Source organism: Macaca mulatta, chromosome 14, assembly GCF_049350105.2.
Source record: "Macaca mulatta isolate MMU2019108-1 chromosome 14, T2T-MMU8v2.0, whole genome shotgun sequence".
In the NCBI taxonomy this organism is placed as follows: Eukaryota; Metazoa; Chordata; class Mammalia; order Primates; family Cercopithecidae; genus Macaca; species Macaca mulatta.
This window is the reverse complement of record NC_133419.1, coordinates 50,230,667-50,246,956: the sequence shown is the minus strand read 5'-3', so window position 1 is coordinate 50,246,956 and position 16,290 is coordinate 50,230,667. Positions and strand designations below refer to the sequence as shown.

General features: G+C 44.6%; 1 protein-coding gene across 6 annotated transcripts in view; it reads left to right on the top strand.

Annotated features, from left to right (window-relative positions):
• The window catches only part of INSC (INSC spindle orientation adaptor protein), a 132,349-nt gene extending 116,318 nt beyond the window's left edge, over nt 1–16,031 (top strand). For all 6 annotated transcript variants that reach the window (XM_077964852.1, XM_077964849.1, XM_077964851.1 and 3 more), the window contains 4 exons: nt 5,125–5,191; nt 8,412–8,567; nt 9,952–10,028; nt 15,422–16,031. In XM_077964852.1, the coding sequence (XP_077820978.1) occupies nt 5,125–5,191; nt 8,412–8,567; nt 9,952–10,028; nt 15,422–15,550 (429 nt within the window). In that variant the 3' untranslated portion in view covers nt 15,551–16,031. The remainder of the gene's footprint in view (nt 1–5,124; nt 5,192–8,411; nt 8,568–9,951; nt 10,029–15,421) is intronic.
• The last annotated feature ends 259 nt before the right edge of the window (nt 16,032–16,290 follow it).

Sequence of the window (16,290 nt, the reverse complement as noted above, 5' to 3'; positions counted from 1 at the left end):
TAGTTAACGTGGTGGCAATTGTATTGGTCTGTTCTCACATTGCTATAAAGAAATGCCTGATGTAATCCCATTACTTTGGGAGGTTGAGGCAGGCAGATTACCTGTGTTCATGAGTTCAAGACCAGCCTGGGCAACATGGCAAAATCCTATCTCTACAAAAAAAAAAAAAAAAAAAAAATTAGCCAGGCATGGTGGTGCACACCTGTAGTCCCAGCTACTTGGGAAGCTGAGGTGGGAGGAGGCTTGAGCCCAGGAGATGGAGGTTACAGTGAGCCAAGGTGGCACACTGCACTCTAGCCTGGACAATAGAGCCAGACCTTGTCTCAAAAATAAAAATAAAAATAAATTACCTAAGATGGGGTAATTTGTGGAAAAAAAAAAAAAGGTTTAATTGGCTCATGGTTCTGCAGGCTGTACAGAAAGCATGAAGCTGGAATCTGTTTGGCTTCTGGAGAGGCCTCAGAAAACTTACAATAATGGTGGAAAGCAAAGGTGAAGCAGATACATCGCATGGCAGGAGCAAGAGCAAGAGAGAGTGAAGGGGGAGGTTCTTCACACTTTTCAACAAGAACTCGCTCACTGTCACAAGAACAGCACCATGAAGATGGTGCTAAATCATTCATGAAGGGTCCACCCCCATGATCCAATCACCTCCCACCAGGCTCCACCTCCAACATAGGGGATTACAATTCAACGTGAGATTTTGGTGGAGACACAGATCCAAACCATATCAGGGATACTGTGTAGTATTGGAGGAATCCAGGATCCCAACACCCTGTCCTGACCTGCTCCAGAAGCCCCTCCCTACAAAGCCAAGGGCAAACCAAGCACAGAGAATATGGTCTGACCTTTATACGCTCTCTAATACTGTGGGCTTACAGCCCAACATTTGTGTAATCCCCAGGGTGAGACAGCTGGGCTTCACCCAGGAGAGCCCTTCAGCCTATTCGCCAGCAGTACAGGACTGACATCCAAAACAGTTCCATGGCTTTTATCATGCGGTCTCCTCAGCCTTAATCTTAGCCCTCCTGGCTTGCCTCTTTAGTAGTAAGGGAAAGCTGGTCCTGTCAACAAGAAGACCCATGTACCAGAGAGAAGAAGCCATGTGCTTGTCTCTGGGTCTAGGAAGGAGCCCTTCTCCTAGTCTCCACATCTGTCCAGCCCTCTCAGGTCTTGCACCCTGGGCCCTGAGCCATGTCTGCCAGCAGGAGGGAGAGGCTCAAAAGAGAGCAGAAGAGGAGAGGGCTGTACCTTCTCCTGGGCTCTGTTGCCTCTCTGGCCTTGGAAAAGAAAGTATGTTCAAAGAGACCACACTTTTCTTCCCTTAGATCCCTTAATTCTACAAATCAATGTCCTTGTCTGGATTCTTTCTGCTCTTTGGTAGAGCAAGTGGCATGGAGGGAAGACTGCTGAGACATTGCTAGGATGTGAGGCAGACCTGGTTCACACCTTTGCATCGGCCTGCAGACAAGTGTTTCTCCTCTGTGTGTGCTGACATCAAAAGGCCTCACTAACCTCCTTCCTACCACACAGGGACATTTCTTCTTGAATCAGTGACATGGGAGGTCCCCTGCTATCCTGGATCAATTTCCTGTCTGCCTCAATTTTCATGTCTTTGGAGGCCAAAGAAAAAAAAAAATTGAAAATGCCAGAGAAGGTAGTGAATACACACTTTGCTGTTCCTCTGATGGGAAGGGTTGACCTGCTCTGGTACAGGCTCCCCTTTGGGAGGGATCTCACATTAGCAGCGTGTCTTGGCCACACGGATGCTCAGCCCCCCGGGTGCTGCATGTTACTTGGCTAGTGTTTCTTGACACAGTCTGTCAAGGCTTGGGTCCTTTCAGGTTCTCCTGCCCAGAGCAAACCATATTTATTTTATTTAACAAAGGGTGCTTGATATTAACTCATTGAATGCCCATACAGGTCTTAAAAGATACCTTTTATTTATTTACTTATTTAGAGACGGAGTCTTGTTACATTGCTCAGGCTGATCTCAAACTCCTGGCTTTAAGTGATCCTCCTGCCTCAGCCTCTGGAGTAGCTGGGATTAAAGGCATGAGCTATGGTGCCTGGCTGAATTATTTTTATTTCTTATGGTAGGGCCCCCAAGGATGTCCACATGATAATCCTTAAAACCTGTGAATAAGTTACTTTATATAGCAACAGGGATATTCTAGATGCGATTGAGTTCAGATCTTGACATAGGAATATTATCCTTGATTATCCAGGTAAATTCAGTGTCATCACAGAAGTTCTTGTAAGAGGGAGGGAAGAGAGTCAGAGTCAGAGAATCAAACGTGATTAAGGAAGCAAAGGTCAGAAGGATATACTCCCCTGAGCCAAAGAATGGGAGCAGCCTCCAGAAGCTGGAAAATAGAAACTAGGAAATTGATTTTCCCCTAGAGTCCCCAGAATAAATGAAGATCTCTCAACACCTTGGTTTTTGCTATGTAAGACTCATTTAGAACTTCTGACCTCTAGAACTGTAAGATAAAATCATGTCATTTTAAGCCACTAAGTTTGCAATAATTTGTTATAGCAGCAATAGAAAATGAATACACCAAGGCACAGAAGGTTAGGTAACATGGCCAAAATCATAGCAAAATGTGATAGAGCCAGGATTTAGATGTAGGTTGAGTTACATGCTTAGCTATTACATTACACTGACCTCTTACCTAGGACCTCTCTCAAGGGTGATGTCCTCTAGATTCACCAAACAACTGCAGAGGGAATGATGCCCTTTCACTTAGGTGGAATAGAACTTAATTGAACATCATCAGGTGAGAGTGAATTAGCCTGGGCTGGGGAAACTGTCTGCCTGGCTCCTGCACTCTGCCCCCTGACAGCATTGCTAACTTGTATCCAACCAGGTAAAACAGTTGTCCCTAAAATCCCACCCATGGACTTGACTGTGAGGATAAACATTGACCTCTTTCCCCTCTATGTTACGGCGCACAAAAGGATGTTTTACAAGGGGGACTCAAAGCAGGGCATAATTGGCATTTATTCAAATTGTACTTAATTGAATACTTCATCTGCACCTCCAGAAAACCACATGGGGTACAGGCTCTGTAAAGAGGAAGTAATTTTCATTAACAGGATCTAAATTAGTCTGACACAAAGACCTACGTGGTGCCTGTGACATGGCTAATAATTACTGTGTAATGAACCCGTTGCCACAGACAAAGGTTTCCTTTTCTTTTCCTAGTTTGTCCTTCCTTCCTTCCTTTTCCTCCCTTCCTCCTTCCTTCCCTCCTTCCTTCATGGATCTGCATGTCAAGTAAGTGTTTTTATTCAGAGAGGCCAGCCTGGTGATGGTGGGACGTCACAGCCCCTGTGTGGTGGAAACAGAGTCCATACTTCCTGCTAACAGCCCAGAGATAGCCAAATAAACTCTAAACTGACATGGACTGGGCCGTGTACCTCCTCCCTCATAAGAATGTGCACACGATGCCTCTTGGGGAACTTTCCAACCCAGCTTTTTCCTCTAACTCCTTCCACTGAGCCCACAAACACAATCTTAAAAGTACAAAGATAAGTAAATAAATAAGTAAAAGAGCCTCTAGGTCCTAAACCTCCTTTAGTCCTATTATCTTCTTAACTGCAAATAGGAGCTTGTCACCCCCGTCATAAAACACCTGGTGGTACAGAGTTGCTTTCAGGATAAAGGTTCTGGAGTGTTCTCCTGTCCTTCCTCTGGCAGCCCACTGTAGTCAGGCTCATCCAACCAGGCCCCTGATGGGGTCTGAGCTGGAAGGGGTTGTCACACACACACATGCTGCAGCAACCTAAGAATGCGGAATCCCCTTCCAACATGTGTTTAGAAGGAAAGGAGAGAGAGAGAGATATTCTACTAATATGGTAAAGTTTTTCCTTTCTGTTTAAAAGAAGACATTTTTAAATATATTTGTTATCCAGAGTAAAATAGCAATATTTGTTATCCAGAGTGATTAAAATGTAGATAATACTCTTTCTTGGTAGACATCACATTACTATCCAGTTTCAGCATTTTAGCTGCCTGAATTGTACTCAGTAGACTGTCAACTGCCATCTCAGAGGAGGGAGTAGGGGCACAACCTTTGCTTATACCATCCTGCAAGCTTTGAAGAAACCTTTCAAGAGACAGAGGCTTGTATCAGTGAGAATTGTTTTTTAATTTAATTTAATTATTTATTTTAATTACCAGTTGAGAGCGCTGTCCATTTCTGTGAAAGTGGGTGAATTTTCTTCTTGCTATTTATGTCAGGAGCAGTGTTGTGGGTGGTATCTGAGTTAATGGGTGCCATGTTTCCAATCTATTCTAGTAGCATTTTGGCACCCTTTTGCAGTTTGGGGTCTCCGGAATGAGTCCTCTGTCAGCCCATTCCTTAATCCAGTTTGTGCTTGTGAGTTCTTTTCTCCCTTGACTGTACCAGGGGTTTCAGGTGAGGCTGGTTACAACCCATAAAGCTGTAACTGAGACTCACTGTCCACCTGGTGTCAATACCGCTTTCCTACAGGCAGAGACTTTCAGCGATGACTGGTAAGCGAGGCTTACCACAGAATTGTAACGTGCAGCTGAGTATGCACTTTCTCATCAGATTCCATATAATACCCAATGCTTGATAATGCTGCCCCTTCCTACTGATGCCCTCTAACGTGACCTTAGCCTTCATTCATCGCAGGTTGAAAGTAGGTGAGGGTTAGTATTCAGGAAAGAAGCTGGGATGGAAGAACTCAATCCAGAGTAAGAGCTAGCTATCGAGGCCAAGCCAGCACAGAGGAGTTTGATGGGCCAGGGACCTGCTTGTTCTGTCTGCATTTCAGGACTGGGGACCAGAGCAGAAAGACAGCTGGGCCCCAACTTCACCCAGGGTGATGCTAGTCTTTCCAGGGTGTCCTGGGGCCCTTGGGAGCCATGCTATAGCCGTAGGCTGATAAATGGGTATTAGTCACCGGGGAAATACATCTGGGTGGCAGGAGCCCATGAGGATGGAAGCAAATGCCTTGGAAGGATAGGTCCGGTGGACAGGAAGGAGTCACGGGAGAAAAGGAAGCTTTGTAGCCCCTGTCTGACCTGTCTGTAGGGAGTACCATTAAGGTCAAGTGTGCTCATTTTCTCAGTTTCTAAATTCTCTTTTCCAGATTGTGACCATCTTGGCAAACATGTCTGTCCTAGAGCAGTGTGCCTCTGACATCATTCAGGAGAATGGTATGTCTTTGCAGCATTGTACATGTTATATGAATTATCTGAATGTAGGGGACTGGTCTTTGTGCTTGTGTGAGTGCCTGTGCGGTTATGTAAATAGGTACATATAGCCGGGCGCAGGGATCGCGCCTGTAATCCCAACACTTTGGGAAGCAGAGGTGGGTGGATCAACTGAGGTAAGGAGTTCGAGACCAGCCTGACTGACATGGTGAAACCCCGTCTCTACTAAAACTACAGAAATTAGCTGGGTGTGGTGGTGGGCGCCTGTGATCTTAACTACTCAGGAGGCTGAGGCAGGAGAATCGCTTGAACCTGGGAGGCAGAGGTTGCAGTGGACTGAGATCACGCCATTGCACTCCAGCCTGGGCGACAGAGCGAGACTCTGTCTCAAAAAAGAAAAAAAAAATAGGTACATGTGTCTCCACGCTTGCATGAACATATATGTGTGTGCTTGTATGTGGGCAACTGGGCCTATATATGTGAATATTTGTTTGCTTTTGTGAGGCCTAAATTCTAGTGGAAGACAGATAATGTATAAGAAGATAGCAAATGTCCAGTGATGATAGTGTGACAGTGCCCTGGGGAAAATGAAGCAGGGAAGAAGAGTAAGGTAGTATCAGGGTGGGGTGGTGATGGTTGGTATTTTAATAAGGTGGTGAGGAGAAGGCAAATATTTCATTATGATCACCAAATAAAAAAATCTATTCCTACCAAGGGATACATTCCAACTTTAAATTGTTCCTATCTTATTGGATTTGGCTGCAGTAGAAAGCTGAGGAAGGGGTGAGTGGTAGAGCAGGTCAGGGCAACCTGAATGTCTTGAGCCCTCACTGAGAGCATCTCTTCTCCCACTTGCTCCCTTGTTTCATCTGGTGCTGAACATGTCACCAAGGTCCAGGTGGGGTGGGCCAGGTTTCATTGGCCTGGGAGCTGATCGAAGCCGTTTCTGCCAACGGACAAGGCGGCTGCCTTGCAGCTGGGAGCAGAGATGGTGAGGGCTTCCTGTGACTGGGAAATAAGGGAGCAATTAGCAACCGGTTGGAAACCAGAGACGCTAATGAGGCGGAGTGAGCTGGGAGCCTGGGCCGGCTGCCTCTGTTCTTGCTAAACCCCCTTCTCCCAGGCTTCCCTGCTGTCTTAACAAACATACACTTTCCCATCCCCCATTGCTCTGTTACTAATTGAAGGACATCATTTTGTGTTAATTTTATGTGATTGAGCTAATAATGAGAAACTTTGCTGAGCCAGCTGAGGCCATGAAGCTGAGCTGTTGCATCTGTGCCCTGTTCTTTCGGCACTTATAGAGCCTTATGTTGAAGTGTTCAGTGGGAGTGGGTCTCCAAAGGCCTGTGAATTTGAGATTGGAATATCTGGCATCTGTAGAGGGTTTTATGGTTCACAAAGTGCTATTGACTGACTCACTCAGTAAACAGTTATTGAGACCTAATATGTGCCTGGCATTGTGCTAGACAATGAGAACAGAGATAACTAAATCCCTGCCTTTGTCCTAGAGGGTCTCACAGTCTAGACAGAGAGCACAACTTAACAAAAGTGACATATGATAGAAATATAACATCTACAATAGAATAATGCAACAGAGGGAGGTTATCATGGTGATTGGGGTTGAAAACTGGAACCATACTCTGTGGGTTTGAATCCTGGCACTGTGTTTACTAACCATATGACCTCTCAGTTTTTTCATCAACAAAATACAAATAATCCCTACCTCATAAGGATGTTGTGAAGATTAACATGAAGCATGTTGGAAGATGGTCTGGCACAGAATGAGCACTGTGCTAAGACCCTCTGCTCTTTCAGGAAACAGTGGCAGTCTCACGGGGTTTACCTGAAGAGAATTTAATGAAGGAGCTATTTTCCAAAGCAGGGCAGGATTTGAGGAATCAACAAAGGTGTCAGTGCAACTGGGGTATACTGAAGACAGGTCTCTTAGGTCTGGACAGGGCAAATCTTGTTGTACAGGCTGGGCTTTGAGAGTTCATGGTCTAAATCACAGGTTGCAAACTTAGATGTCTACACAATTCAGACAGGTAATGTAAATGGATGAGGTGAATTCACCAGAGACAGGATCAATCTCTTTTAAAGAAGGAACTCATAATAAGCTTTAAAAATTTGTTGTCCAGAAATGAGGGCCTAGGGTTAAAATTCAGGAGGCAGTTTCAGAAGTCAGAAATCCTCCAATTAGCACACTATCAAAAATCTAAAAAATTGTAGACGCTGTGTGGAGCAACAAAACAAAGCAAAACTATATTCTTGGGTAATGTCTGCCTTAAGTTCTAAGCTGCAGAAGCCACTGGGTGCAGAAGAGGGGAGTGTGGGATGGGCAGTTGGGCAACAGCTCACACAGAAGATGAACTTTTACTACAACCTGCAGGATGGAGTTTTTTAGATGGAGCATCAAGAGGGAAAACGGCATCCCTTGTAGAAAGAAAGACTGGGTAAAGGCAAGGAGGTATGAGTGGATATATGGGTGTGGTTTCTAGAACAATCAGAAGACGAATCTGATTTCAGGGGGAGGTAGGAGGCTTCTCAGCAGAGATTATTCAGGTCGAAATCTCTCGGTCTAACTACTGCACCCTTTTCCAGCTTGAGTTCACTCTAAAACATTTGATCTAGTCATTATCCAGCTTAGGTTTGGATCACCTCTTACCTGGGGGATTCATCACTACTGGACCTGTCTGAATTGCAGCCAGTATCAGAAGTGAAGAGGTGATGTAGAGAAACCAGTTATCTGAGTTTCTTTCGTTTTTGTTTTCTAAATCCTAAATGTGATGCTACATCTGAATTGTAGTAGCAGCTCCCTCAACTACTAACTATGTGACACTGGGCAAGACACTTCACTTGTCTCTGGGCTTCAAAATGGAATTATAATGGTACCAAATACATGAGGCTACTAGAAGGTTTTAGGGCATTATGCATTTACTATGCATTTAGCACAGTGTTGAGTAAAAGCTCAATAATAGCACTAAAAAAATAAAGATGTCTTCAGATGTTCCTCCCAAGTATAGTGACTTGGTACATGAAGACGCCCTCAGGAGTAGAAGGCATGGAGAAATAGCCTTGTCCAGCTTCTGCCCTGTGGGTGAGACCCCTGGAGTCATCCTGACAGCCTTTGCTTGCACCCTGCAGCCACCTGTCCAGCTGGCCCCATGGGGAAGGCTCCATGCTGGGGGTAGGTACCAACTGTTCCTTGCTTCCTGCCTAGGGGTCCAGCTCATCATGGGCATGCTGTCCGAAAAGCCAAGGTCTGGGACCCCTGCTGAGGTGGCAGCCTGTGAGCGAGTCCAGCAGAAAGCTGCAGTGACCCTGGCTCGTCTCAGCCGAGACCCAGATGTGGCACGGGAGGCTGTGCGGCTCAGCTGTGAGTGGTGCTTGCTGGCTGTGACTGGAGTGGAGTGGGGGGATTGGGGGCGGGAGCAGCTCTGATTTCATGGTGGCAACAGTGGACACAGGGCAAGGACTGGATGGCATAAGCCCTATCTCTGGGGGCTAGAAAATGCTGGGATGGAGGCTCAGGGGTGCAGCCCCTAGTCTAGTTTGTAACCTGGGGCTGAAGCAAGAGGGAGAAAGGACCTAGAGTGGTAAAAGTTGGCCAGAATAGTGACTCACCTGCAGACTGTTAATAAGAACCCCATTATTTCATTCACTCATTCATTTATTCACTTGCTCAGTTATTCATATACTCGTTTGTTTACTTATCTACACGTTCATTTACTCATTAATTTATCCTTTAGTTCATTTATTCATTAACCCATTCATGACTTCATTATTCACCATTAACTCCTCCATTAATTCACTCATTAACATGCTCATTCATTCAGTTAGTCACTTATTTACCCAACAAATATTTTCAGAGCACCCACTCTATGCTAAGCTCTGTTCTGAGTGCTGGGCATGTAACACTGGATGTGACATTGTCCTGATCACAGGGGCTCACAGCCTCATGGAGGTGACAAATAAAAAAAGGGATATTCTCACTTCAGTATCATGGGAGTGACACTCAAAGCATGTCCATGGTGCATTTGGCATGCACAAGAAGTAGCCCATGTTTATCTGGGTGAGTCAAAGAATGTTTTAACAAGGGGGCGAGTCCTTTGCTGTGGTTTGAAAAAGTAAGTAAAAGTTACTCCCATGTGAAGACTGAGAAAGGCTTTTCAGGAAGAAGTGTGAGAAAGGCATGGCAGTGTCACCAATCCTCCAGGTACCCAGAGGGACAGCCTGGGGCAGCAGAGGGTTCCTGCTCCTTCAAGACCTTACAGAGGATGGACACGCAGACTGCATTTGCATACCTTCTACTGCTATCGTATAATGAGGGTTTTTTTTTTTTTTCTTAAAGTTTGAAAGAAGTCAGTCTGCATTGCAAAGCTAAGTCATTCACTTAACTCTGCTCAGTAAAGCCCTAGGAAATATTAGTAGAGTCTATAGTTTTATGTTATTTTAGCCACAGTATATTTTCTGGCTGAAATTGGCACTTGAGAAAAAAAGACACAGCTAGGAATTTTGTCTGGTAAAGATTCAAATGTTAACCCACATCTGTGGATTTGGCTTGGATGCTTCAGCTTGGCCTGACCCTAACCAGGCTCTGCTCACCACTGAGGGAGTAGAAAGTTTCCACCACAGACTCCCCGAGGTGGGTTCAGCCCCCTTCTCTGGCAGATTGGGTGTGCAAGGGAGGCCCAGAACCTCTGGGTCAGGCCCGACTGGGCCCCGTCCTGGGCTTGAGGCTCTCCCTGTGTCTCCTACAGGCATGTCCCGTCTCATCGAGCTCTGCAGATCCCCATCAGAAAGGAACAGCAGTGATGCCGTGCTCGTGGCCTGCCTGGTGAGTTCTCAGTCTTCCCCCAGCTTTTCCCCTGGCCTTCAGGATGCAGACAAGGGGGCCAGGAGAACTGGCTATGCTGTGGCTGGCTTCAGTAAGCCGTAAAACCTCTCTGGGCTTTAGCTTTTCTCTTTAGGATAGTGATCATTATAATATTTGTTTCACTTAATTCATAAAATCGTGATGAAAATTTTATGAGGTAATATGTGTGAAAGATGATGGCTGAGAAACTCCCTCTTCCCTCTGTTCTACCACTACAGTTTTAGGAACAGGAACCTTTGAGGTTCCCGTGGAACGCTAGTTGGTGTTGTCTATGTCATGGTGCCTGCAGAACGTGGGAGCTAGGATAAGGATATCCCCTGCCTATTCCAAAGGGAATAAAGGGAGAAAAGCCTCCACTTATCCCTACAGGGAGCCCATCTGGTGGCACTCTTCCAGCATTGTAGCTCCCTCCACTTTTGTGGAACAGAACGAGAAGGAACACAACAAGATAGAGTGGACTATTCAGCAGCAACCTGGATCCTCACCTTGAACACAAGCAAGTGTATCCTAGGAAGTCCCCACCCAACTTCTTTTTGCTGGGGGTCCATCATGAAATAATCAATAGTACCAGACAGAGAATGCACACTTCGTCTATATATTCTTCCCTACTAGGGCTGTAAGGACTCCCAAAGTAGAGTAGCTTCCATTTGAAAACATTTAGGAGCAGGGAAGCCACTCTATAAACAGAACCCTTAAGTTCCAGAAGAAAGTGCTGGCTCTTGTGATCAAAGAACACAAGGGGGAAGTGATGGATTTAAAGATCCTTCAAGCTGTCTCACAGTAAAGTCCTCTCCTCAGCCCATTTTGAGCTGAGCTTGTCTCTTTTCTGGGAGTTTCTGATGGGCGTTTTGCAATTGTAGAAACAGTAGGGCATTACAGTCAATCAGACCTGTCTTGGTCGTACCATTAATGAGCTGTGTGACATTTGATAAGTCACTCAATGCTATACATTTTATTCAATAAATGTTTACGGAATGATCCTGTGTTCCATTAACTGTTCTAGGCTATGGGGATACAGCTGCAGGTAAAAAAGACAAAAATCTCTGCCCTTCTGTGGCTTTTATTTTGGTATGTTCAAGGCAATCTTAATCTTCTTGTGCCTTTGGTGGTCTGGTGAAGCTTACAGACCCCTTTTCAGAATAATCTTTTAAATGCAAAAATAAAAATAAAATGTATAGAATTAAAACCAAAACCAATTATATTTAAAATTATTAATAATATGTGATATATTAATATATTTGCTTTTTAGCCAACATATTAAATAAGACCTAGCAGTAAGTCTAGTAAGTATTGTCATCTTGACTTGTGCAGACCATAAATGGTATTTGAAAATATTTTCAACAACTTTCATGGGCTGTGAAAGTATCTGTAATTTCTACTGGGAAATCACAAGTCACAGGGATTGCGAAGATGCCATGGTTTGTTGCTGCATTCACATTGCAATAGAAGGAAATGCTAAGTTTCAGTTACAGGTTGGTGAAAATAAAGATGTAACTTTTTCTCATTCAAATTCACAGATCCTCTTAATTCCACCTGTTCTAGCAAGTGAAGTGAGAGGAAATTAACATGTAATGATTGACCCCAACTACCACTGCCTGACTCTGAATAGACCCTGAGGAAATGTTGGTAGCATTGAAAGCACTTGGGAAACTATAAAGCTCCATTCAAATATGAGGGCTTGTGATTATTACTGCTATCATTTTTATTAGTGTGAAGGAGAGCACACAGAAGAGCTTGGCTACTATCTTTAATCACTTTAAGGACTTTCAAGCCGAAAAGGGATTATATTTGTTCTGTGGATGAGTTGGTGGATGCTGAAGAGAACCCCTCCCTCCCTAATCCATTCTCCGTGTGGCTTCTGAGTTAATTTTCCTAATGACAGTTTATAATCATGACACTTTCATGAAATCTCCATTGAACCTTTTCATGGTTCCCCATTATTTCTGGGCCACTGTCCGTCTGTTCAGCCCTTCTCAGTCTGGCTCCGACCATCCCTAGGGCCTGCAGACCTCCCACTGTCTCCAGGCCCTGTCCACCTGGGTTAAGCCAGAGCACCCTGAACTGTGTGCCTTGACCCTTGCTCCCAGCAAATGTTTTCTCTATAACTCTGTTTATTAAAATTCTGCCAATCCTTCCAAGCTTAGATGTAAATCTCTCTCCTTCACAAAATTTTCCAGGAGCTCTGTGTGGTGCAAAGCCAGAGAATAAACAGCATGAACCTGAGCCTCCTGTCTTGGATTTTGTTTCACTCAGTCCAAGGCAGGTTCCATTATCTTTGTCCCAGGTGTTGTAAGGGGAGGCTCTTGGAATTCAGACACAGGCCTGCCTGATTCTAGAGGCCTGCACTTTTCAACCAGACCATCTTGTTCCAAGCCATGCTCTTTCTCTCCCCATCTCTTATGGCACTGGTCTCCAGCATTGACTCATGGAGGAGGATTTGTATTTTTCTCCCTCTAGCCTGGAACCTTCCCAGGGCAGGGGACTTTTTCCAACTTTTTGTATATCCATGGGACGTTGAGTTTGGTGACTATGTATTAATTGACTTGGGGACTGATAGACTTGCTTCCCCTTTTCCTAGCTCCCAGTCTTGGGGGTGTCCATAGTTTGTCCCTAGGAATGTTCCAACATTTGAGTGTGGTCTCCTGGCTGGTGAGATTCACTTGGAGTCTAGCCTGGCAGGTGGAGTTAGAAGCCACCATTCCTGTTCTTCCCCAAGACCTTTCCAGCTTCAAAGGCTCCCTCCAGGTGGAGGGAGGAAGGTTCACTTATTGTCTCCCCTGTCTGGGAAGGTGGCAGTGCAGATCATCTCTCCCAAACAGAATGGTTTTTTCCCGAATGAAGCAGCTGTCAGTAGGTTGCCAGGCTTGTTTAATGCTTGGGTGCTTTCAGGCTATCTGGGAATGAGATTCTAGGATGACTAGCTGTTTAACCCTCCCAGAGAAGCAGAGGCTGAGAGAAGGGTTGGCAAGGGTGCAGGGTCCTTTGAGGCTGCTGCACACTGAGGAGGGGGTGCTCTGAGCTATGGTAGGGTTCATGTCCTGTAGACTTTCTGGGGACCGTGGGGAGGTAAGGGTGTCTCTTCTCTCTCTCTTGTTCTCTGCTGTGTTTTCATTTCTGCTTTGCTCTCTTTCTAGGGTTTGCCTTCTCAGCAATTTCTCTTTCTCCTTTCCCTCCCTCCCCTCTTTTTATCACCATAACTCCTTTCTGTCCCTCTCTACTCCTTCCTTTTTCTCTCTGCCTCCTTACCTCACCCTACCTCTCTCCTATTATCTCCCCTCCTCCTAAGGGCTCTCTCTTTTATTTTCTTTGCCACGATTTCTCCTTTTTTCTCCATCTCTTTTTTATACTTGGTCTTTTTTCTCCACCAAGTTCATCTCTGTCTGTTTTAATATTTCCTTCTTGTTCTTTTTTCTCTGTTGTCTCTTTTTCTCTGTTTTTTTTTTTTTTTTTTTTTTTTTGGCTATTTCCCTTTTCTGTCTTATTTGCTCTCTTGATAAGTCTATGTTCTATTTCTCTGTGTCTCCTTGTCTCCCTTCTTGCTTTATTTTTTATCCCTAATGATGCGAAAATGCACTGGTGGCCTTATTTCTTCATCTTCAGAAAATCCCTGATTCTGTTTTCATGGTGAAAACTCAAGGGCAATGGGGTTATCTTTCCCTGTTGGAGCCAAGAAGAATCAGAAAGTGCTATGAAGTTTACCCTCGTTAGCCCATGGGGTAAACCATGCCCCATGAGAGTCAAGATGTGCTAGTTGGAGGCAGTTCTGGGGAGTCTACTTCCCATTGCTAGAGTCACAGACCCTGCTCATTAATGCACAGAGACACATGCTCCTTCTCTTTGACCCTGCCTGGACATGACAGCACCTGTGACTCCCAGCAACCAGCTCAAACTATCCTCTCTTTTCACTTTGTTGGCCTGATTTCTCAGCAACAGGCTACCTGCCATGTCCAGGTAATGAGCGGTATCCCTGCCTTATGCTCAATATAACCTTGTATCCTGGGGTTGCAGCATCCTACCTGTGTGTGTAGGTCTGAGTGCCCTGGAGTCGGACTCCTGTGTGATGTCTGGAAGGCCACTTTCCCCCTCTGAGCCCTAGTTTCCTTATTTCCAAAATGGAGATCATGACACTTAGCTTGCAACATCATGTAGGGATTAAGTGAGGTGCTATGGGGAGATCCTCAGTGTTTGCATTCCCTCCTTCTTTGCTTCTTTTGCCGTTCTAGATATTCCCCCACTATTTTTGCTTCCAGAGGTGGGAGAAGAGAGGTACCTTGTTCCCTGCTGTGTATATGCCCAGGAAGAGGGAAGAAATTAATATTTATTAAGCACAACATGCATTGCCTCAGTTAACTGGTAAACAGGTCTAGGTAGGTGCACAGCTCACATTTAGTTTCAGGTTGCACTATCAGCAGATCTCAGTATTAAAGCACTTCGTTTATTCATTTCTTTTCAGTCAACATTTGTTGAGCCCTGTGCCAACCTCTGTGTTGTCTGCTACAGATACAGAGAAATAGAAAACAAGATCCTTACTCTTGAGGAGCTCAGAGTCTAGTGTGAGAGATAAATACCTAAAAGCTAGTTACAGTCAAGTGTGAGAAACTTGAGGTCCGCCCAGGGGCCCTGGTTGCACAGAGGAGGGAGGGATGGACTGTCTCTGCTTCAGGGTAATTGGGGAAGGCTTCATGGGGGAGGTAACGATAGGCAAGAGCAGGAAGTCACTTCAAGTCACAAGTAAGAGTATGAGCAAGGAGGAGGGGGTATAGCTCAGAAGTAGAGCATTGGATTGCAGATTAAGAATATGAGCAAGGACACATGGACATAAAACAGAAATAGCATAGTCATTGCTTATTGTGTGGGGAGCTGGGGAATGATTTTATTCTGCCAGCACCTCTCTTTCCTGTTCATCCCCCTTGCCAGATGTTGAATTTCTCAGTAGCAGAATTCTTATCTACTTTTACAATATGTTCTCCCTCTCTTTTCTTCTTTTTTCCATAGTGCTTTCCATAGGACCTTGCTGAATTTATGGATGAATGAATAGTTCTTGCTATTCTAAGTTTACTTTAGGGATCTGGAAACAGTAAAGACCATTACTAAGATTATTAACAGCTTTCAGATGACATCTATCTTAGTGATCAAGGTGTAAATAAAGCCAGGTGAACAAGAGATGTGGTTGCTATGTTGACCAGGGGACCAAGATGGTCGCTGGGGTGCCAAGTGGCCAACATGATGATCAGCCCAAATTGTCTGGTAAATGCACCACTTCCTGAAATGCACATTTCAGGGTAGGTGAAGGAAATACACGTACCTGACATGGCCCAGTCTGATATGTGTCACCTCTTCTGTCTTCTCCCCAGGCTGCTCTGCGTAGATTGGCTGGGGTCTGCCCCGAAGGCCTCCAGGACTCTGACTTTCAGCAGTTGGTCCAGCCTCGGCTTGTGGATTCCTTCTTACTCTGCAGCAACATGGAGGAGAGTTTTGTGTAGTGGGTGTGGGAGAAGAAAGACATTTGGCTGTTCTCACGCCCCCTCTGAGTACGCACCAGTGAACACACCTGAGTACACACAAGCTCTCCTCATCTTATTTATACTTATTTTTGTGTGAAATAAACAGAGGGTGAAATCTTAGAGCAACATCATCAAACAGTCTGTGGTCCTTGGGAATCTTCTTTGTTTTTTATTTTTTGACTTCTGTAGCTTTTCAGTTGCAGATGTTGAAATTCATAATGGCTAATATGACAGATTGTCATGGGTGATTCCAGTTCATCTTATTTTTTCTACTCTCGCTATATAATCTTGCCTCATTTTTTAAAACTTCGGAACCAGAGTATTTCAACTGCCTAGCAGAGTTTTTTTTTTTAAAGCTATATTTGCTCTTCCCAAAAATCTAACATGAATTCCATAATTGGGTAGAATATATTGGAAAAAAGTTTCTGTTTCTTCAATAAATGGAATTATATATATCCCAGATTTTCTTATTAAGTTGTGTTTTAAACTAAGTTCTTGCTTCCCAAGGTTTCATTCCCCAAAAACTTTTCCAACCATTAAAAGTACATATCGAATTGTCTTGTTTTCACAGGTGTATAAATAGGTTAAGCTCTGATTGATTTAGTGAGAAACCAAAGTGACTTTCAAAAATACTTCCAAAGGCACCAGAAACCCTGCTTCCTTTGGCTTCTTTTCTTTTGTGTAACCTCGTGTTCACCTCCTGGTGAATAGAATCTTCA